General features: G+C 34.0%; 1 protein-coding gene across 2 annotated transcripts in view; it reads left to right on the top strand.

Annotated features, from left to right (window-relative positions):
* Positions 1–22,644, top strand: part of DPYD (dihydropyrimidine dehydrogenase) — a 797,518-nt gene that overhangs the window by 338,043 nt on the left and 436,831 nt on the right. For both annotated transcript variants that reach the window (XM_045547468.1, XM_045547470.1), the window contains exon 11: positions 11,886–12,096. In XM_045547468.1, coding sequence (XP_045403424.1) covers positions 11,886–12,096 — 211 coding nt within the window. The remainder of the gene's footprint in view (positions 1–11,885; positions 12,097–22,644) is intronic.

A 22,644-nucleotide genomic window follows, 5' to 3' on the forward strand; every position in this document is an offset into this window, starting at 1 on the left:
CAGGATAACAGAATCCCCCAAAATGCTGGTATTAAAAGCTGTTGACAGATCAGATAGAACTGCAAGAATGCTTCGGGGAATCCCTAAAAGGAGGCATGAAGGTCAGGACTCAACAGACCTGCTTGAGTTGATAAATTTAAAGGATAAAGTTGGGGAAGGACTTTGTAGTTCTTATTAATTATTACTGAGAAGAATATGGTTACAGAATTATTTTCAAGAACACAATCTCATGCACAAATAATATTTTAAGAATCTATTGTTCACATATTCAATTTCCCAATAGCAGTAAAACATGACAGATCTTCCATTCTGCTGTATTTTTATGGGGTCTCTATGCTGCTCCCTAGTGTCCTTTGGCTTCCTCCTATTTGTTTGTCAAGATGGTAACTGATTTAACTTTGATAGTCCTGTTTCCACATATTTTAGCTCTTCAGAGAGTCAACTATTTTGATTATTAATGCTACTTTATTATTTTAACAAGAAAAATAACAATAGCATATTGCCTGGTCTGTTAGTCAAAATTTTCTACATATGTTACTATAACACTGAAATAATATATCTTTATGGGAAAGAATGTGCCTTTTAACTGAATCTTTCTGATATCACACAGTGTACCCTGTAACAGATCATTCTTGTGGCATGGCCCATAGGCCTCCTCTTAGACACTTTTACTATCAAATGATCATGTTAAAGCTGCATCTATACATAGTTTTATCATCTATATGTTGCAGCTAAGCATGCATTTTTCTACAGTAACTGATACTTTCTAGTTTTTATATAATTACAAGAAATAAGAACTTGGAATTATTTTTTAGAAAATAAACTCTGTAAACTGACAAACTAAATTTTACTTAGGAAAGGTGATGCTTACAGCAGCTCTTTGGCACTCGCACATAATTTAAGTTGGTGTTCTTCATGGGAAATAATCGGAGACATGTTAGCATGATCTGAAGAAACTGAAAACAAAAAAATAAGTAAACGCACATATTTGCCCTGAGGCACAAAAAACTAATTAATGGTAGTTAGGGTCTCCCTTGGTACTGATATATTAAGTATACCTTTAATACTTTATGATGACAGGGGAATGACATTCCAAGGATCTGTATGAGTTTGTCTTTTCAGTAGTTGTGAAAATTCAGTGTAGTATGAAAAGGTGGAATGGAATAATCAAAAAGGAATTAACTACAAGTTGGAGGACTTGGTTCAAGGTTATATATTACAGTCTGAGTATGCCCCTCTATAAAATTAGTGCTGCAATTATATACTTCTTAAGATTTTTCCCCTTCCTCAAATTTTATAGTTTTAATATTCAGAGAAAGATATTTGAATGATGTGTAATCTGGAGAGGAAGGCTCTATTTCTGCATGTAATGACAACTCGATACTGAAAATTTAGCAATATCTATAAATATTACACTTGAAACAAGTTGCAATTAATATATCCTGAGTTACTTGCTGTGGATATAGAATATCTCCTATATTCAAGAAATGAATATCAAAGAAACTGACAGGTGAAGTTGTCAGAATTCTACACTACATGTGATAATTCAGATGGTGAGTGGGAAATAAAAAGACTGCAAATACACCAGGAGCCAACAAAAGCTTGTGCCCCTTCAAGATTATATATTTTAAAAGCTTAGCTATTTTCAAAATTCTGAGGGAGGTTGTTACATTATGACTAGTAATATCTATAGAGCTGAAAACTATATACTCTTTTAAAAGCTTTACCAATCTTCTTTCACATATATTATAAATATAACTTTATATGTGCATTTGTGCGTACACATATACATGCAGATTCATAAAAAGTGAACCTTTTCAAGTTGTATGTCACAGTCAAGCCTTATTAAATAATAATAAGTTACTACTCTACTTTTAAAAAAATTTAGCAGTTTTTAATGAAAGTTGTATATAGTATTATTTTATTCCCAAATCTTCTTGATTGTTTCTTCCTTGTATTTGCTCCTTTTCTTTTCCATTTGGAGAAATTTGGCTTTCCATTCAAGGATCTTTTGTTTGTGTCTCATCCAGTTTTAGCCTAGTGATAACCACCTTGTGGGTGAATGCCCACATGGATGGTTGTGCTATCAGCCTCATATTTTCCCATTGCACCTGTTCACTGTAGATGACATATTTCTTACTGTCAACCTGGACTACTTTGCCAATTTGCTGACCTTTACGGTGTCCTCACACAAGCCGAACTTTATCATCCTTTCAGATGGGCAGGGATTAAACACTGTACTTCTGTCTGAGCTCTTTGGAAAGAGGGAAGACATAATCTGCCTGTGAATGTGGGACAGAGCCTCTTGTGTTTCTTGCTTTGGTCAGAAGTTACAGAGGGATTGAACTTTTTTAGGCTGCTGCTGCTTTGGTGATAGCCAGAAGTGGGACAAGATCTACCTGCTCTACTCTATTAAATTCTATGTGAAAGTTAGAAGCCCCTCTCCCTTTAATAATATTCACCTCAGCTTTCCAATCAATGTCTTCTTTTCTTGTCCTATAAAATGAAAGTATTAAAAAGTAATTTGTATAATTTATCAAATATGCTTTTTAGTCAATATATATATACCATTAAAATAATAAAAATAAATGAAAAACACATATGAATTAACATAAAAACAAAGAATTGTCAATCTTTTTAAAAGTGATTTTTTTCTTTTAAAAAGGTGAACTCATTCTTCAAGTTCTGCTCCAAATGTCATTTCCTTTTGAAGGTTTTCTTAGTTCCCTCCCAAATTAACTTCTGTCTCCTGTGGGCTTTCATAGCTCATTATGCTCCCTGCTTATTGTAGCATTTATCACATAGAGTAGTTACTACTTTATACCTATCCTACAAGTTAAGATGTAAGCTCCTTTAGTGCATTTGCTCATTCAACTTGGTATCTGAATCAAAGTATAAAATAGTCCTTGATTCAAGGCAGCAAATCAATGAGGCATGCTGAATAAACCAATATATTAAAGGACATGGAAAACCTTGTAGGAAGACTTGAAATGAATATTTCATATTCAAAATATATAATTTTACATATATGCATAATACATCTCAAAATTATTTCTGATGTTAAATAATTATTTTATTTTTAATTTAACTGTTAAAAATTGCTATTGCATCACATCCCATTAATGATAGGTTGCATCAACCTAACATTAAAAGTAGATTGAAAAATGTTAATTATCCTTGGTCCTTTGTCTCTTAAAAGATAGCTGAAAACTAAATAAAAGAAAATATGACCAAACAATGCATAAAAAGTAAAAATTAATAAAAAGTTATTAGCATCCAAGAAGATTATCAGGTTGCAGAAGATAGAGGATCCTGCTTTGTACAGAATTTGTACATAGAGGCATTTCAAGATCAAAGAAGGTATTGCAAAGGCACAAGTTATACAGAACATAATTTTGTGAGCTACTCCAACAGCAGCCAAGAATGCTTGACTCCAGCAAAATCTAGGATGAGGAGTAATAAGAGTTAGTCAGGTTTAAGAAAATGTCATCAGTCATAAATGAATAGTGTTAAAAATACTCTTTTCTAGTTAGAAGAGATACATTTTATGATAGCTGTGCAAAGACATTTTAAATCTTTGAATTACCTCTTACGTTGCATTTCTAGGTTTTGCAGCTCACTGATGACACAATAAAATTAGTAAGAACTCAGTTAAGGGACAAATACATTTATCCAACATGTAGTACAACTCTCATTTGGAGAAATATTTCTTTATGTTCAAAAGTCTTCAATTTTAAAAAGCTTAAAGTGAAAACAGGCCATAAATGAAACCTTTAACACCATCGCAATTACTAAAAGAAGGGACCTCAACTTGTGGTTTCGGCAAACTTTTTAGCCCAATTAAAAGAATAAGTACAGAATTTAGCTGGTACAGTCCAGAGAGTAATTAACATATGAAAAGTGTTGTGCGTTTCACCACTCACCGTGAATCTGCATACATCAAAAATTACAAAATATTTAAAAAACTATTTAGTGAATTAAGAAATACGAGATCAAGTGTGAATGGCAGAATTTGCTGCCTCTTCCTTTATTTTCATTTATATCCTTGGTAACCAAGGTAACTATAAGATTACATTGTGAAATCAAACTGACCTGAATTAGAAATATCAATCTATATCAAGCTTTATTAATAATTTGAAGGATACAAGCAAACACAAGGTGACAGGTAAACAAGAAGTCCAGGACCACCAACACAGTTTCCCAGGTCCCATCTTGCTGCATTAGGATTTCCTATAACCCAGATTAACATGTAGTCTCTAAGTAATGTAAGTAGCTCCATCACTTATACAAAAGAAAGTTGTTTCAATTATGAAACATCTCTGGTTTATAGTCAGTCACGTAGCCTACGTGGCTCTTCACAGAGATGCATGCCCCTTAAATTCATAGTTTCCAGGTTTGTTTACCATGGCAATCCTAAACTAACAGGTATATTTTTCCAAAAGGATTCTATGGATAAGGACTCTCCCCCTTATAAATGCCAATAGTTTGTTTCCCGGTAGCATGTTTACAAGATTTAGCCAAGTTGCTTTCCTTCCTTCTTAAGATAAACTCCTTTACCCTTCTACACATACTCCCCTTCTTCAAAGGGAGAGAATGGATTCCATACAAGAACTTCCTCATAACTAATTCTCTCGTAGTGATTCATTCCTACTTTTAGCTTATTGTACATTTTCCATGCTGCCCTTTCTTGACCTGCACTACTCCTGGGGAAAATGCCATTTTCAGTACCATTACAGTACGCTGTATTTGCACATGACAAAGATTCTTTGCTTGACCAAACTTTAGTCAGGCTTCTGAACTTTCTCCTAGACCCAGTTGTGCACTTCTCAGTTTTAGAAAGAATCCTGCTAAGTCAGTTTAGCAAGAACCCTCCATCCTCCACATCTCATCACCCTTCATATTTCCTAGGTGAGAGTACAGCATGGACAAGTAGGAATTAATAGACAAGAAGTAGTGTGGGAGTCAGTGGATAAGAAATTACTGAAAAGAAACATCAGGGGTAAGGTTTAACTCTCTTGGCTAAATTGGACTGACAGGATTATTGTTGAAGACAGGCCAGGGTGATGAGACATCACCTGAAGGGTAGTGGAAGATGAAAAACCTGATCAGATATTGAAGATGATTAGATATCAAAGGTGAGCAGTTCTTCTTAAGTGACTTAGCAGGCTTCTTGCTAAATCTGGATTTTACAAGGAAGTGCACAGGTGGACCTAGGAGAAGGTTCAGGAACCTGACTAAAGTGGGTCAAGCAAAGAATCTTTGTTATATATTATTACAGTGAACATAATTGTTGATTTTCCTGCTCTATGGGATTTTTTAAGGCAGGGTTCATATTATTAACTATAGTACCTAACACCATTTTTTTGTATGAAATAGGTACTTAATAAATTTTGGTTAAATGTATGCATGATTGGGGCTCATACTATATGGCTGTGAATGTTTGTGGTAGATCCAGTAATTTAACAGTAATGAAATAAAATAATATTTTTCAGGATTATCACAGGCCAAAGAAGACTATCAAACAACTGTGATTCCAATAATAGTTTTGAGGTCTTTGTGTTCATATAGAATTGATAAATTGTTGAATTTCTTGCCATTGGAGGATAATCTTTGGAAGGAACATTGTTTCTTCTTGCTTCTCAAAGTTTGGCATATTAAAAGTTAATCTAGAATTTAATATATGCTGATTTTGAGTTCTGCTCATTATAGTTTATAACCTATTCTTACTTTGCCTATATGCAATCTAAAAATGAGTTGACATCATGCTTTTAATTATAGTAAATTAAGTTGTTTCATAATTTCTACAGTATGATGCCTGTAATATTAATCAGACCAAATCATCACATTACATAAAGTTAATCATTAAAATGATGATCATTATTGCATGCTACAGCATGCTATTTTTATTTCACTCAGCATCAACCACATATCTTTCCTGAAAATGGAGGTGAAAATCAAAGCTAAGAAGAATGTTTTTTTTTTTTTTTCACTTTCCTCACACTGCATGAAAAGAAGGTGACAATATGGTTTATTGAATCTAAAAAATGGAACCTTATAGCTGCTTATTACTTTTTTGGTTGTAAGGACAAGATAAGAACAAGAGATAAGGATGAGAGAGGTTATCATTTTTGTTTGATATACCAGTTGTCTTTCATATGAACAGGCTCCATCAAACAAATACATATATGCGGGTGCCAGGAACAGAAGTGTTCATAGACCAGACTCACCGAGTTGCTGATTATTAATGATCATTGACAAACATTAGGTATTAAAAGGCACTAACACTGACATCTATGAATTACTTACAACAGAAGGCTGGATAATTTGAACAGTTAAAATATTAAGACCCACTGCATGTGGTTGGACCACTGATCAGTATGGTTCATCATTTTCTGATGGCAGTACAACTGACAACTGAGGAGGAACACCATTTGCTTTTTTATTTCAACCTTGCAGCATAGAATGGTCTGGTCAGGTTGCATTTCTTCTACATGTGCGGTGTTACTTGCATTGGGATGGGTGTTTAGTAGCCACTCACTCAGTATACTACTAGTTGGCTGTCCCTTCCTTAATTCGAATGTCCTTTGGATTTTCATCTTAACTTGTCATTCCTCCTCGTAAATGAAACTTTATTCAGGGTTTATTCTGTGCCATTCATTTTGATAGATGCTCTTATCTTGATGCCCCTCGTGTGGCCTGTTGGCTGGCCTATATTCTGATTTGCTGGGCATCTGTCTGACTTTGCATATACTTATACTTATCAATTATTAATTTTTGTATATCACTCTTGGACATTGGGGATAAAAAGATAAAAATATTTTTTCTGTACTTAAAGAGTATTGTGAAGGAGTTTACTATTTAACAAAAAAACTTAAATTCTATTTTAGTTTTCCATGCTTATATCTTAAGATAATATGTTCTATGTCTGTATTATCCACTTTGTGAAGTAGTACTTTCTTTGTTCTAAACTTACCCTTTCTCTGGATTCAAGGTGTTTCCATTAATTCATTTACAATATTGGGTTCATCTGTCCATCATTTGGTTCCTGTATTTCATGGCTTTATAGTACCTTTAAATGTACTTAGACTGGGAAGCTCAAATCTCCTCTTCCCATGAGACAATCTTTATCTACCCTACTCCTTGACCTTTGACTATGTCCTTTCCTATTCCACTTTATCTTGTTTGAAGTTCAGTAACTAGCAACTGGAATCATAGAGTTTCATTCTTTCAAGAATTCTTTCAGAAATTTTCCAAGAATTGCCATTCTTTGACATAATGAAGACCACATTGGATTTAGTTTGGGCCAGGTCAGAATTTTAGCTAAGCTTTGTCATTTCTCAATGTATCTTTGGTTTATCTGAGCCTCAGTTTTTCTCCTGTAGGAAAAAAAATAATATTTCTTCACACAAGAGTTTTTTCGTGAGGCCAGCAAGCAGCAGTGTGCCTAAGTTTCTGTGCTAAGTCTATAAAATCATGATGATTCCCAGTGTTGTGTTGGCTTTTTGCATCACAGCAGGGAGACAAAGTTCATTTAAAGCTAAATACTTTTTTTTGTAATAACTAATATATAGGTATCATAACATATTTGCTGTGTGAAGATGAAATGTTACATGTAAAGCACTTAAAAGAATATCAGTTACAAATATTTATTTTTATTTGTCTAGTTGGATTTATTAAATAGTGAGAGCAAAATAATATGTTGTTCACAAATAGTTCAAAGGATATTTCACTTGACATATAATGTCATTGTTTTAATTTAGGATCTTTAAGATGGAGAGCACCCCCTCCGTGATTGAGAGAGATGCAAGATGGAAATAAAGATTTGATTAATTGCAGTTCCTGGGAAAGAGTACACAGCACACTCAGAGGCAACACACACAGAAGTCAGGGAGTACATGCGGGGGCGGGGGCGGGGGGGGAAGAGAAAGGGACCTGTGGGTCAATGAATTTACTAGGCCAAGGTTGTTATCCAAAAGGGGTTCTCATGGGGAATATTAATTGGTGAGTTTAAAGCAAGCAGGCCTGAGTTCTAGGAGGTCACACAGTGACGGAGAGGTGGTTACTGTGGCATATCTGCACAGTCCATGCAGGGTGTGATGGTCATGGGGCCAGCCAAGCAGGCCACATTCAGCTAGCTGTCCTGTAGGGAAGTCATCATCAGGGAGCAGGTGTAAAAGGCAAATACCTGGATTAACCACATTAAGGAACTGGGGGAGGGGGTAGGTAGAGCTGGAAACTGGCAAGAGTGACTGAGCCCTGCTACTGGTAGGAGAAAGCCCAACATACTTAAAAATGGATGCCCGAGTTAGCAAAAAATTATAAACATACACTACATTCCCTTACTCTGTATTCTCATTGTCCTAGTATTATCCTATTTCCCAAGGTAAATCTTTGTTTTTTTTTTTTTTTTTTTTTGAGACAGAGTCTCACTCTGTTGCCCAGGCTAGAGTGAGTGCCGTGGCGTCAGCCTAGCTCACAGCAACCTCAAACTCCTAGACTCAAGCACTCCTCCTGCCTCAGCCTCCCTAGTAGCTGGGACTACAGGCATGTGCCACCATGCCCAGCTAATTTTTTTTTTCTATATATATTTTTAGCTGTCCATATAATTTCTTTCTATTTTTAGTAGAGACAGGGTCTCGTTCTTGCTCAGGCTGGTCTTGAACTCCTGAGCTCAAACAATCTGCCCACCTGGGCCTCCCAGAATGCTAGGATTACAGGCGTGAGCCACTACGCCTGGCCTCCAAGATAAATCTTATCATGGTCTTAGTTTCTCTTTTCCTGGTATAACATTGATACTTTCTAAACAAATATATATATTCAGTGATATTCCTATCTTTCTATGAAACATTTTCCCTTTCTTATGTTAAATGGAAAATCTAGATATTTAATAGCAAAATAGCAGAAAGTAGTGTGATTTATGTCTGCTGCCCAATAGTCTAATCCTACATGTTTAGAGAGTAAGGAACATCTCTAAAGTTTCAAAAGCAAAAATGCAGAATAATCTCTGTGGGGGCCAGTGTTCATACTGCCCAGATTCTGTGCACTGTCAGACAGCTGGCAGGAATACTAAATATTTGAAGATATGTTATCAAACCTGAAACACATAGAAAATTATGATGTGAGCTGAGCATATATTAAATTCAATTTATGTTCATAACTATACATTATATTTAGGTCCTCAAAAATCAAAACTGTGGTAAGAATATATTAATAAAATATGCTCAGGCATTAAATCATTGATAATCATTTTAAATTCTTAGAAGTTTTCGATTTGTTAGTAGTGTACAATTTTTGTTTCCAAATTTAATGCCAAATTTGCCAAACAGCATAAGAGATAGATTATCTATATATAACGACAGATACTACCTAAGTATTAATAGACAAGGAAGGCACAGTGAGACCAAACAGATTTTAATTCAGTCTGTGAGACCTACTACCAATATGTGTAGCATAGTTCAGTGTTTTATTTCTGTCCTCTACAGAAAAATTACTGTTTTATATATATATACGTGTGTGTATATATATATATATATATATATATATATACACACACACACACTGTGTATTGATTCATTCAAACCATAAATATTTGGTGTTGTTATTCAATCAAGTATGGCATTATCATTAAAATGTAGTATCACTTCACATTTTTGAAACACAATAAACTGGTTTATATTGATGAGTTATAAGGTGCTACGTTACATAAATGTGACAAAAGTGATACAGAAAACATATCTTACATACTGGAACCATACTTATTTTATAATGTCAATTATTCAAGGAATACTTTCCCTTCCAGGAATCGTACATTTTTATTTTGTAGAAAATTCAAGAGGAGTCTAAGATTGTCTTTGCCCTTCCTTTTTGGGGGCTTTGTTATTGGGCCACCTGTCTCTTGAAATCACCATCCAATTGCTAAGTGTCATTGAATGGTTGAAGAATGATTGGGAGAAAAAAAGTGAATTCAGAGAATAGCAATTATGAATAAATAGCATTTATTTTCATCTTCTATTTCTGCTTTAGGCATTTTACATTTCTGAATTGTTTTAAATAACACCACATACCAATGAATTAAGTGGTGTTATCACCGTTCTCGGGTAAGGAACGTATCCCAAATAAGCAGTAGAAGCAGGTTTTAAACTTAGCTGAATTCCACTCACTTCTAATCTCCCTGTCTGACCAGGGAACAGTTTTATATCTACAGTTTTGTATACTTATGACCCATAATATCCCACCTATTATTTTTATATTACTGTTTTTATAATAAAAAGGGAAATATTGTGTAATAATTGTTTATGTGGTTTCCATTTTGAAGTCTTCAAGGACAATATTCAAAAAATATTCTAAATATGACATAGGCTGAATAACTTCATGCTAATATAGGTTATGGACTAGTATTTCCCAGCCATTTATTTTATTCTTACCCCCTTTGGGAATCTTTTTTGATATTTTTTTCGTAATGACCCCTCATAACTATAGATATACTGTACATTTCTTTCTGTATTGTAGCTCTTTGTAGGAGCACAAACCATTATGATATCAGATAATTTTTTTCCACTAAGAGTTAAGTTTTGCTCCCTGGGAGCCGTATGATTGTCATTGAAAGTGAAAGACAAACAAAATTCTAAGCCAGTCAGCTATAGTCTAGTAAGACAGTGATTAACAAAGTGTCACCCTGGTCTAGCAGCATAGAATCACCTTAGGAATTTTCTAGACATGCAAATCCTGAGGCCCCAAACCTACAGAATTGGAAACCCTGGGGGTGACCCCATGCAGCTTGTTAGAAGGAGCCCTCCAGGTGATTCTGATGTATGTCAAACTAGGAACCACTAATTATCGGCAGATTGCTCAAAGATGGGCCATGGCTCGATTACAACTTTGAGCACATTATTTTGTCTCAGTTTTTCCAACTTGACATAACCCAGATAACTCTTGGTTTGAAACCTCACACTCATAATCTCGGTAGGAACCACTCGTCAGGAGTCCTACAAAGAATCCACCTGGCTTTCACAGGGAAAGAAAAGAGTAAGATTGGACATCCCTAACCTCTTTAGGAGGACATTCTGACATTTTTTAAAAAAGAACACTCAACATACTATTTCAGATTACATTGACAAAGGCCACATTCCCCCAAAACAATGAGTCTAAAAATAAGTATTTATTAACATCCTGTCTTGATGGGCATTCCACTATGTATATGAAAACAAACAAAAACCAGGGTATCATGATTCTGTGGAAGAATAAATTTTGTAAGAGATGGGGAAAAACTGGGATTTTTCAGGAGGAGTATGCTTGTTTCACTTTCTCCAAATTTTCATTTATAGTATTTGCTTCTGTGTTTTTATAATAGGGAGAATAAATGTTTTTTCTTTCTTAGTTCCACAGAGTTTCTCTAGTCTTTTTTTCTCCTACCTACCATTCTAATCATGTACTTGCACAGATTGGCTCACCCACTTTATTGACTTTTTTCCAGCTTAGATATAGGCAGCCTGGTAATAAACAGAAGTATTTATTTTAATATGTGGCATGATTAGAAAGAGAGCTTGATCTGCAGAAATGAAAGCATAAGGAGAATAGGCTACTATAGTTAGAAACCTCACAAACCACCAACTGTAGGGCATGCAATACCTAAAACTTAAGAAATATCTTACGATGCCGTGATCTATAAACCTCCACATTACAACTCCAATCCAAGGCTCCCCTGAGTCAGTGATTTACAGAATGTAAATAGCTGATAGCTGAAACTCATCTTTGATCAAAGAAAAAGCTTCATATTGATTTAAACGTCATAAGATTTAGCATGTATGTATAATTGAATTAAAAATCAAATATTATATGGAATAAGAAGCATTTTCAAGCCCTTTCTCTGTTCTCTTTTGTTTTAGATGGAACTTGCTAAGGAAGAAAAGTGTGAATTTTTGCCTTTCCTATCTCCACGGAAGGTTATAGTGAAAGGAGGGAGAATTGTTGCTATGCAATTTGTTCGGACAGAGCAAGATGAAACTGGAAACTGGAATGAAGATGAAGATCAGATAGTCCATCTGAAAGCCGATGTGGTCATCAGTGCCTTTGGTTCAGTTCTGAATGATCCTAAAGGTAGAGTGCTCGGGAGCTGAAATGTGTTATGCAATTGTCTGTTATTTTAGTTCCATAATAGTTTCCAGCTTTCAGAGAATTGTTTTTCGCTGTAACATTCATTTCCCTCTTCTAGTACGAAGTACACGCAATCGTGCTTCAAAAGGCTGGTATTTAATGCTTATACAGTATTATTTTTAAAGTGGCAAGAATTGAAAAGAACATTAATCTTTCATTTAAGCTGATAACCAAAATACATATTCTACTTTATAATAATCTTTGCCGTGTTTACTATGTAAGAATGCCTTTTTTCTTCAGTGAGACTAAAGCAAGAAAATGTGGCAGAGAAGTTGGAAGATCCAGTCTTCAGTGATGCAGACAAATTAAGATCTAATGAATAGCCAAAAATAGAATTCATGTTTAGTGCTATCCTGATGCCAGACCATCCCTACAAACATGACAATTATCAAAATACCAAGTTAGAACTCCTGGATGACATAAATGGACAGGCTAAGGAAGAACAAAATGCTTAAAAAAATATAACGGGAGAAACAAATATTTTATATAGTATTTCAATTAAATTGTAAATCAGTCAATTAAAATTACTTTGTGTTATACTTTTTCCACATAGAGTGTTTTGGTGGGTCATTGTAAATGAAAGCTAGGTACCTTCATTTTGCAAATTTTTTACCTTTTAATTCACACTGCTGATACAATGACTCTTACTTACTGAAGAGAAAATAAAAGATGTTTTTCTAGGTCAGAGATTCATTAAGAACAACAATAAGAAAAAATCTGACGATTCTCTTTATGACTTCCTACTATATCTGTGCTAAATTACATTTTGTATCTGAAATAAGAAGAGATATAAACATGCAAGTATACCTTTTTATGCAACATGTAAGTAAAAAATGCAACTAGTCATCAGGATATTTTATCTGCAGGACATCAAACATCTTGGTATTGGGAAACATCCAGATGTTTAATGTCACCAAGTAAATGTTTTTAAATAGCTGGATCAAGGCCTGAATTTGTCACTTTTCATCTAGATGTTTATGTGATATGTAGACACAGTCACAGTGTGTCTTGCTTATATATTAACTGAGTTCAGGAAGAACATTACGTCAATTACACTCTATTATCTAAAAAAATCATACTACTCCGCACATCACCAAAAATTAAGTAAACTGTTGAATCATGTTTAACTAGCAATTCTGTTGATGATTCACGTATCAAAAAATAATTTAGCTTACTTATCTAAATTTGTGTTCCATAACTGGGAATCCTAATATTAAGAAAAATTCATCTCTTCCTAAACAAACCTAAGTAGACGTGAGTTAGAATGTCAGAGAAAACAGCTTTTGTATATCAGTTGCAATTTTCATAAACTTATGCTAGTGTGTATGTATGTGTGTGTGTGTGTATTTGTGTATATATGTTTGAAAAGCAAGATATTTAACTTGGTATTTGAAATATGAAGTAGAAGAAAATGTGACCTATTTGAGATTATGACAAGATCATTCCAGAATTCATTTGTGTATTTTATTCCAGAATTCACTTGTGTATGTTTCTTCCAGGATTCCCATGTACTAACCCTCATACATTTAGAGAGAAGTCAGGGAAAAAATGGTTCTTCACTATGCTTTTTTATTCCCTATTTGGAGTAATAAACTACCTGGAAAAATTATCTTTAAGTAGAATTACCTGTTTTACTGGGGCTCTTCAATGTTTACTTTAGTAAGAAATTACTTTCCAAATGAGAGGGGAGCTGGGATAGCTGGGGTATGAGATAGTATTCATTCCTCCACTGCCATCAGATGTTTTCAGTATTATTTTTTGGATGAAAAACATTAAAGAAAGGGGTGGAGGAAGCAGTATGTGTTAGAAGTTGATCAGGAAGATCTTACCCAAATGGCATTTAAAATTTTAAAATAATAATTTCAAAGTCAGAAAACTTTCATGTGCACACACATATTTAAGGAATGGTAAAAACCAGTTTTCTGGAAGGAAGCAAGTTGTCCATTTGGGTAAGAAGAGAAGATACGCATGTTATCCCTCTTCTGCCATAACTCTTGTTCCATCCTAATACCTATGTCATGTAATTTCTGTGTGATACCTTACAATTATCACACACATGATACATGTTTAAATATATTTATTTCAGCCTCTCTCTTAAAATATTAACCTCCCTTTACACCCTTCCTCTTCTCCTCTTTCCAGCCTCACTTCACGTAGGCTCTAATGAACTACATGTCAAATGCAGTGTCATCTTTTCAGTCCTTATTCTATTTTCTGCATTTGAAAACGCTAAATATTTTTTTTTGTTTGAAATACTCTCCTCCAAGTCACTTAATTATTCTGAGGTTCAGCTTCTTCATCTATAAGAAAACCAAAAAAACAAAAAAACAACCATAATAATACCTTCTCTCCCTGCTTCTCAGGACTGTTGTCAGTATTAAAATGAAATAATGTGGAAGTGCTTTGGAAACAAAACTAAAACATGTTATTGTTGTTTGTGACACTCTATTTCTTTGCTTTTTCTTTTAACTATTTCTTCCCAAGCCTGTCACTGATTTTATTCCTCTAGCTTATTATTTTATAGTACTTTTCCAAGTTCAGACTTTGACCATTTTCTCTTCTTAATGTGTTTATTCGTTTGTGAACTGATCGTCTCATTAATTCGTTCATACATACATTCATTTCTCAAAAAGTACAAATGAACTTCTTCTGTGTGCCAGGTTGTGGCTAGACTTACCATAGGCACTATTTTCATTCTGTTTAAAAATGACTCTAAAATCTAGTTCTCTACTCCTTATGCCTTAGAAGACCTCCTTTCATCCCATATTTATGTTGATGCATGTGACAAATATTTACCAAGTATCTAGTGAGTACCAGGTGCCAAATTGTGTTCTGGAACTTACAAAGATGAACGAGTCATTATTTGAACTTTAAAATCTCACAGACTGGGGGGGTAGAGGCGGACCTATAAACAATTAATTGTATTGCAACGTGAAAAATACATTGAGAGATATATGCATGAAGTAAAAAAAAAAAAATCACATTATTAGTTTTTCTTAAAGCAGATCTGTTCTCAACCTCACTATTATTGTAAACTGTACTATAGTCCTCCCCATAACCAAAGTTCAAAGTGGTATTCCAGATTCAAATTTCTAAGTTCAGTCTTTCTTTTCATTAAATTCACCAATGTCACCTTATGATATAGGATAAACTCGCACTCAACCCTTCAGAACTTTAGCAAATGGCTATCTCTATCTCTATCTCTATCTCTAATCAAGTTTTATTTTCCAATGTTTTCTATTGAATCATTCCTCCCAGTATCTAGTACAGGATGGATTCCCTAATGATAACTCAGGAAATCTTCAGTGAATGCATTACATAAATATATGCTGAAGAGTTAAAGGAATAAAGTAAACTTGACAGAGCACATTTACAGTAAAGTGATAATCTGTACTCTCAGCAGTCTCTGATTACAATACTATTTTAAATGAAAATACTTTTAGAGTCTCAATTATATCAATAATATGAATTTGAAAAGGTAACCTAAATTGGAAAATTGAAAGGAGATTAAATTTTAATTTCATCTTTTTTTCTGATATGATATTTTGCATGATTTTATAAGTCCCTTAAGTTTTTACATTTCACAATAGAGAATATAAAATAACTTTATTTCATATTATATACCCCATATGTCTGTAATAAATATTTCCTGTCATAAAAATAAGTGCCTCAACAGCTTATGGAAAAGATAGGTATATCAAATTAATAAAATAAATTTGGATAATATTATTGGATTATATTAATATTTGCTAATTTTTAATATTTCATTGCTACTAATGCTAATTAGTTAGTAGTCATCATTATTTTGCATAATTCTATTTTATTTCAATCTTTTTATGGATTGTAGCAGGGATTGGGAAATAGGAACAAAAGACTACATATTCCACATCCCTGTGCATGGAACATATGTGTGCTTAAGAGCACAATTTAATCAGCTCCTTCATTAGCTACTGCCCCGAGTTCTAAAATCAGTGGTGTCCGATTTCTAATTCAATTGAGATACCCTTAGCTTTACTTAATATCTTTCTTATCTCAAAGTAGTTTCATCTTTTAAAAATTCTCCTCTATTCCCTCTATGTATATGATTCCAAATCACATTAAATTGGGGTTTTATTATTCTAGATTAATTTTAAAGGCTATCAGGAAATTAAGCCCAAACTACCTTTATCTAGAGTTTCTACTCAACACATATTCCCCATTCATGGGGAATTTCTAAACATTTATTTATTTAAAAAGCATGTATTTACTAAAATAGGAAGTCCTCCCTTTTGCTTAACACTAACACCAATTTTTATTGAATTGAATTTTGTCTCTTTTTGTTTGTTTGAACAGTGCCAAGTTTTAGAGATTTCTTGCTTATTTTATAGTTTATTCCCCCTCCTCTTTCTGCCTGGAACCAAACTGCAAGTGGTGAATTGTGCATGTATTTTCTGTTAGTTTTGAATTGATGAAGAGAATTCTTTACCAGTTTCACAAACCTCACAGCTTCATTTTTCCAACTGAGACAGTAACGTTGGCCTTGTCCTCACATTCGTAGGAGATCTGATGATATACTTTTATGATTCTTTAAATATGCTTTCAGAAAACCGAATGAATGCACTTTAACCCATTCTATTGTTCTGTGCCTCTTCCATATACTACACTACAATCATCTTCTCATTCTTTTGAAATGTATACTTTGAAAAGATCTATGACCTTCAATCTTCCAGGACCTCCCATAGTTTATCTTCAAATTAGACTGTAAACTCCAAGAGGGCAAAGATTGTACCTTTCTAGCAACACTTATTAATGTGCCCATAATTGATACAGAAAGATATTTGTACATTTTACTTGATTCATGTTAGGATAGTAATGTTATTACAACTAGCTATTTTTTTTCTACCATGGGATCGGTTTGGTTTATTTCTCATAGAAAATGTAAAAGTTAGAAAAATAATTCTTTTATTACTATTGACTTTGCTCCTGTTTTGGCATAAATTATTCCATTCTTTATAATCCAGTAAATATTACACTAATTAAAGTCTGTCTGGTGTATCAGCTCAGAGCAGGAGCTCTGGAGCCAGGCTGCCCTGCTGGAAACCTGGCTCTGTTCCTTCCTACCTTTATCGTCTTAATGAATTACTCAGTGTCCTTGTACTTCATGGGCCTCATCATTTAAGGGAGATGATTGTAATTTCTACCTCCTAGGATTGTTTTAAGAAGAAATTAATTAATAATATATGTAAAGCATTTATACATAGGCCTAGCACATAGTAAGCATCTCTTAAGTTCCAGATGTTATTATTATTGTGTAACAAAACCATATTTAAGTAATTAAATTGAGTTATATTATACTATTATGATGCTATCAATGTTGTCTAGGAATAAATGCATTTGAAAATCAAGACTTCATCAGGGGCCTTGGAGGCTCTGTCAAAATGTCTCTGTGAATAAATGAAGCAAATGCTCTTACATTTATAATTTTTTAATAAGAAAATGTTTAATATATTCAATAATTTTTATTTACAGAAATAGATTGAACAGTTTGTAACTGCATTATATATTTTTAAAAATATTATCAATTCTGATGTTTTTCACTGAAAAGAATTTTCTTTAAACTAAATATTTCATTGTTAGCAGTCTCCATTTTGAGTTTCTGCAAACCAGGTAAAATATTTTTAAATGACTTTGGTTTTTCCTCTTAAGAGTGGTGAAATTAGACCAACCTCTTTGTTTGCTCAATCTAAGATGATTGTTCATTTTTATTTTAAGAAGGAAAGAAGGAAACACTTTTGAGGATATCAAGTTTGAGTTTTTAAACACTTGAAAATTATGAGATGCTATAACTAAGATTAAAAACCTACATTTTGGGAAGGAAGAAGATGAGATGAATGGTGCTGCTAAGACTGACTCAGCACAGTGCTGCACAGCCCTGCTCAGGACAGCAATGACAGGTGACTGAGCTCTCTGGGCACAGCCAGGGAAGGGATGACCCTTCTCTTAGGAAAGGAGTTTATACACTTTGCCCAGTGCCTACATTTTCTTTCTGCTCGCTTAGTAGAAATGAGAAATAACAAGGAAACACAAAACCCCGTTCTTTCTGAATCTTTAATGCAACTCTCAGAAATCAACTCCCTTGATAACATTGATTGCAATTAGTTCCAAAAGGGAGCATTTTGGGAAAAAAAGAGAAAGGTTTTAAAATCACTCATCAGTTTCTCTTATTAGAAGGCCCTCAGAAAAGTTTTTGAAAGCTTCATGGGGTAAATCAAACATTCTGTCAATACCAGCTTCAAGTATAGCTTTGATTCACTTGCCCCCATACTGAGAAAAGGTGCAGACCATGGGATAATTTGCCTTGTTCTGGTCTAACTCAGAACTATAAATTGCCAGTTAGGCAAGAAATGATGTGCTAAGGATCCTGATAATGCAGAGATTCAGGAAATTTTCAAATATGCCCATTTTATTTTCTCAATTATTTAGGTGTTAGAGAAACTTATGAAAAATGTTTTAATGTTGGCACTAGATGAGTTAGATGATATTAAATAATAATAGTTACCTGTGCTTTGAAAGACCTGGAACCAATATATTTGATTTGTTTTACTCCTTATTAAAGTGTTCATTATTTGGTAAGTCATAATAAATTTGAGAACACTAAAACATTTTAATAGCCCTCATTTTTTTTTGTTACCAGCATGTTCTATTTTTCAAACAATAAAACATCTCTTCCAGAAGCTACTGGTGGCACTAAGAGATTCAGCAAAATTTTCTTTGAACCATTGTCCACTCCTTGTGGCCTTCAGCTTGCATAATTCTTCTTCTTTCTTACCAGAAATAAAGGGGAAGGGAAAGGAATGAAGTACCAAGTTGAGAAACTTCCATAATTGGTCAAATTTTTACTGTTGTGTGTATTTTTTATAAAAGAAATATTTGCAATAAAGTTTCAAAGAACAGATTAAGGAATAGTATACTTTATTGCTAGATAGCACAATTTTTTGAATGATGACAAAACATTAGGGGAAGCAACTTATGATTAATATAACTAAGAATGGATGAGAAACAATTGAGAACTAAAGTGATCAGTATAATATACTGGATATGTTATGATACAATAATTTGCATTGGGATTTCCTGTATTTCTAAATGTGCTGCAAGGGACCTAAGAGATCATATATTCTCATTTCACAGGTTTATTTGTTTCATAATTTTTGATGACCTGTTGTTGCAGGCTCTGAGCTAGGTTCCAGGGATAAAGTGGTAAAAAGAGAAATGCAAACTTTGCCTCCAGGAATGCACAGAGGAGACTCACAATAAATTGTGCTGGAAGAAGTTTAGAGTCCTAGGGAAGCACAGAAGAGAATGTGAGCGTTCAGGGAAGCTTCCTAGAGGAAGTGGGTTGTAAGTTGAAATCTGAGTGATGTGTAGGAGTTTCCAGGTGGAACGGGGGTGGAAGGGAGGGAAGCCACAGGGAGATTATGCAATTTGCTCAACACCACACTGTTAGATTAAGTAGTCATTTTACAGTCATTTTAAAAAGCTGTAAAAAAAATATGCCTTTAGAAAGTTGTCATCAGCCTACTTTATTCATGCATGTTCTCATCTTCATAAATGAAGGTCTGAATTTTCCATTTTTGTTTCTAAAATAGAACATTTTGTTTTATGATTTCTACTATTCATTGTCTCATTATTCACCATGCTATGTACATTTCTTAATGCACAACTATGTTCCAGGCGCTCCCTAGGCAATAGGAATATAGACATGAGTAAAAGAGGGTCTTGCCCTTCAGGGACCCATAGGCTAATGGGAGAAACAGACATGTGAATACATCTATTGCAACATAATGTGCTAATTCAAGATCACGTTTGGACTGGGTTTTAGAGCTTAAATAGGAGTTTCCCTGTTAGAGAGAACACCATATATAAAAGTATGCTGAGAAATGACCTCAAGTGGCCAAACAATGGGAACAAATTCTGTTTAGATGGAGGAGATGGTGTGTGGTTATATAAGGGTGGGAAACAGGAAAGGATAAGATGGCAGGAAATTTTGCTATAAATTTATGTGGAGTCAAAGGATTAGATGCTAAGCTAGGGATTTTGAATTTTATGCTATAGATATCCAGGTGAAAAATAGGGAGGTTTAAATACAGGAGAGATCTTTATCTTGAATGAGGTAATCCTAGCAGATATTAGATCTTCCTCTCTGCTTAGATTTTGAACCACTTGTGATATTCTTCAAATACTTGGGAGTTAGAAAATAAGGAATCATCTTTTGTGGTGGTTCATATTAGTAGCAAATGTATTTTCTGATACTGAGTGCCTGCATTAGGTAGAGTTACTCAGTCAGTCACAGAGTATGATCCAACAAGGTAGGCCCCCTTATGAGAAGCTGCCCCATTAAGATTTTCCATATGAGGAGAGAGGGAGAACCTGTGCTCAGATGGGCAGGTGTAGGCTTGACAAGGGTGGATTATACATGCCCTAATTTCTTCTTCCAGATTCACTAATTAGAATTCTAATTTTATCTGTCTGAAGAGAGACAACACAGGTACAATGAGACACCATGAATGTCATCTAAGTGATTATTTCTCCCTACAGAAGGCAGCATCAGGAGTGTGGAATAAGCATGCTGCCATACAGTGGCAGTAGTAATGCCAGGATGGCCTGGAATTAAGGCAGAAGAATTAAACCAGTTAAAATGATTTTTTCAGTAGTTTCAATGGCTAATATAGAGTAAGTGAGAATACAGAAGAAAATTCAGAATCAATACATATTTCTTAAGTAGGATGGTCAGAATTTGGTTATCTGTTTTATAAGGAGATTAGATGTGAGGTGACTAGAAATAAGCAGATGTTTAAAGTGCCGACAGAACTCACAAATGAAACAGGTAGAACAGATCTGAGTGAAATGGTGATGTGTTGAAGTTGGATGTGCTAATCCATTCAACAACTAAAACAGGGAACTAGAACTAAGAAAACAGAAAATGATTGAAAACAGACATTGGGAATCATTTGGCTTTTCAGTACTATATCTTAGTGCCTAGAACAGTCGCTATTCATTGATGAATTAATTATAACCTAGCATTATAATCTATAGTTTAGATAAACAACTTCTTAAAAGTATGATAAAAGAGTACATGTGACATTTATTCTGGAAATGCTGAAGCCTCTCACCTACAATATTCTGAAGAGTAAAAAGTCAGCTTTCTTTACTGTTGCTTTTCTTATGGTAAATAGCTTAAGGAGTACATGACATGAAGGACAGTTTTATTCCATGATGTTCTACCTTCCCTCTTTTACTAATCCGTGTTGTTCCTCATGCTGCCATTTTATTTTGTAACACATTAATAATACAACAGTGATATATCCTTTGTGTTGGTTGGTCAAGTGATGAGAATTAATCCTTTTTAGCCTACTCTGTATGTTGCCTTGCTTTTAATTATAATATATTTTGGGCAAGACGCATTCTCAGTGCTATTGACATTGGTTTAAAAAAAAAGCATTCTCAGGAAACTAATTGTAAAACTGTACCTGTTTCCTTAAAAATTACTCTTATTATCAGAAATATTTTTGTCTGTATGAAAGATTTATCATCTTTCTATTATGAAATATATTGTGCAGAGTGAGGATGAAGTGGTGGAATCTAATGCAAGTGCTGGCATTTCTGCAGAATAACCATCCAAAATAATGGAATACTTGCACAGTTTTTCTTTGGAATTATTTTAAAAGGGTGGAGGTGATGAGGAGGGAGGTCAAACTGATAACAGTGTTGAAAGTGATTTGGAATCAACATCACATCATTTACAACTGCCTTAGACATCCATTTGAAGCACAACATGATATTTCTGTAATTATTTTACTTCCCTGTAATAACTGCATAGGAATAGGTTTGTTTCCCCAGTGAATAGCTCTGTTCAGAGCCTTTCCTTATCTTTATTTTCCAGGTTTCACTAGTGGTTGATATCATATGCATTCTTACAGGGAGACAGTGGATAAATCAGTAGTTTTCCATCAAATCAAAGATTACATACAAGAAGTAGAGCAGTGGCATGTAACAAGTTTTGTTGGGGAAAGAAGGTATAAAACGTAAAAATAACAAAATTGTTTCTGAGAACAGAAATCGTAAAACATAGCAAATAGTTTTCAACATGTAGTAGAGATACAGTGAGTATAATAGATACCCTGAGCTTTACTGACCATGGTCTATTATGTTTGTCTTTCAAATACTAGTTAGTTAGCTTATAGTATAATAAAAGGTTATTCTGAAACCTAATATTCTTGTGAAATGTTAAACTACAGTAAGCTTCTATGAGATGTAAAGTCACAATGTAATATTTAGTTAAATTATAAAGTAATAATATAGATTATATGCTAATGTTCTTACTACATAATAGATTATATACTAATGTATTTTGTATTGCAGGTTGAGATTATTCTTATTAATTACTTTACATTTGTGTTCTTGGCTCAAAGCACAATATGAAAAGGACAAAGACTGTCTAAGATAGTCTTTGGT

The sequence above is a fragment of the Lemur catta genome, chromosome 3 (genome assembly GCF_020740605.2).
Source record: "Lemur catta isolate mLemCat1 chromosome 3, mLemCat1.pri, whole genome shotgun sequence".
NCBI lineage: Eukaryota > Metazoa > Chordata > Mammalia > Primates > Lemuridae > Lemur > Lemur catta.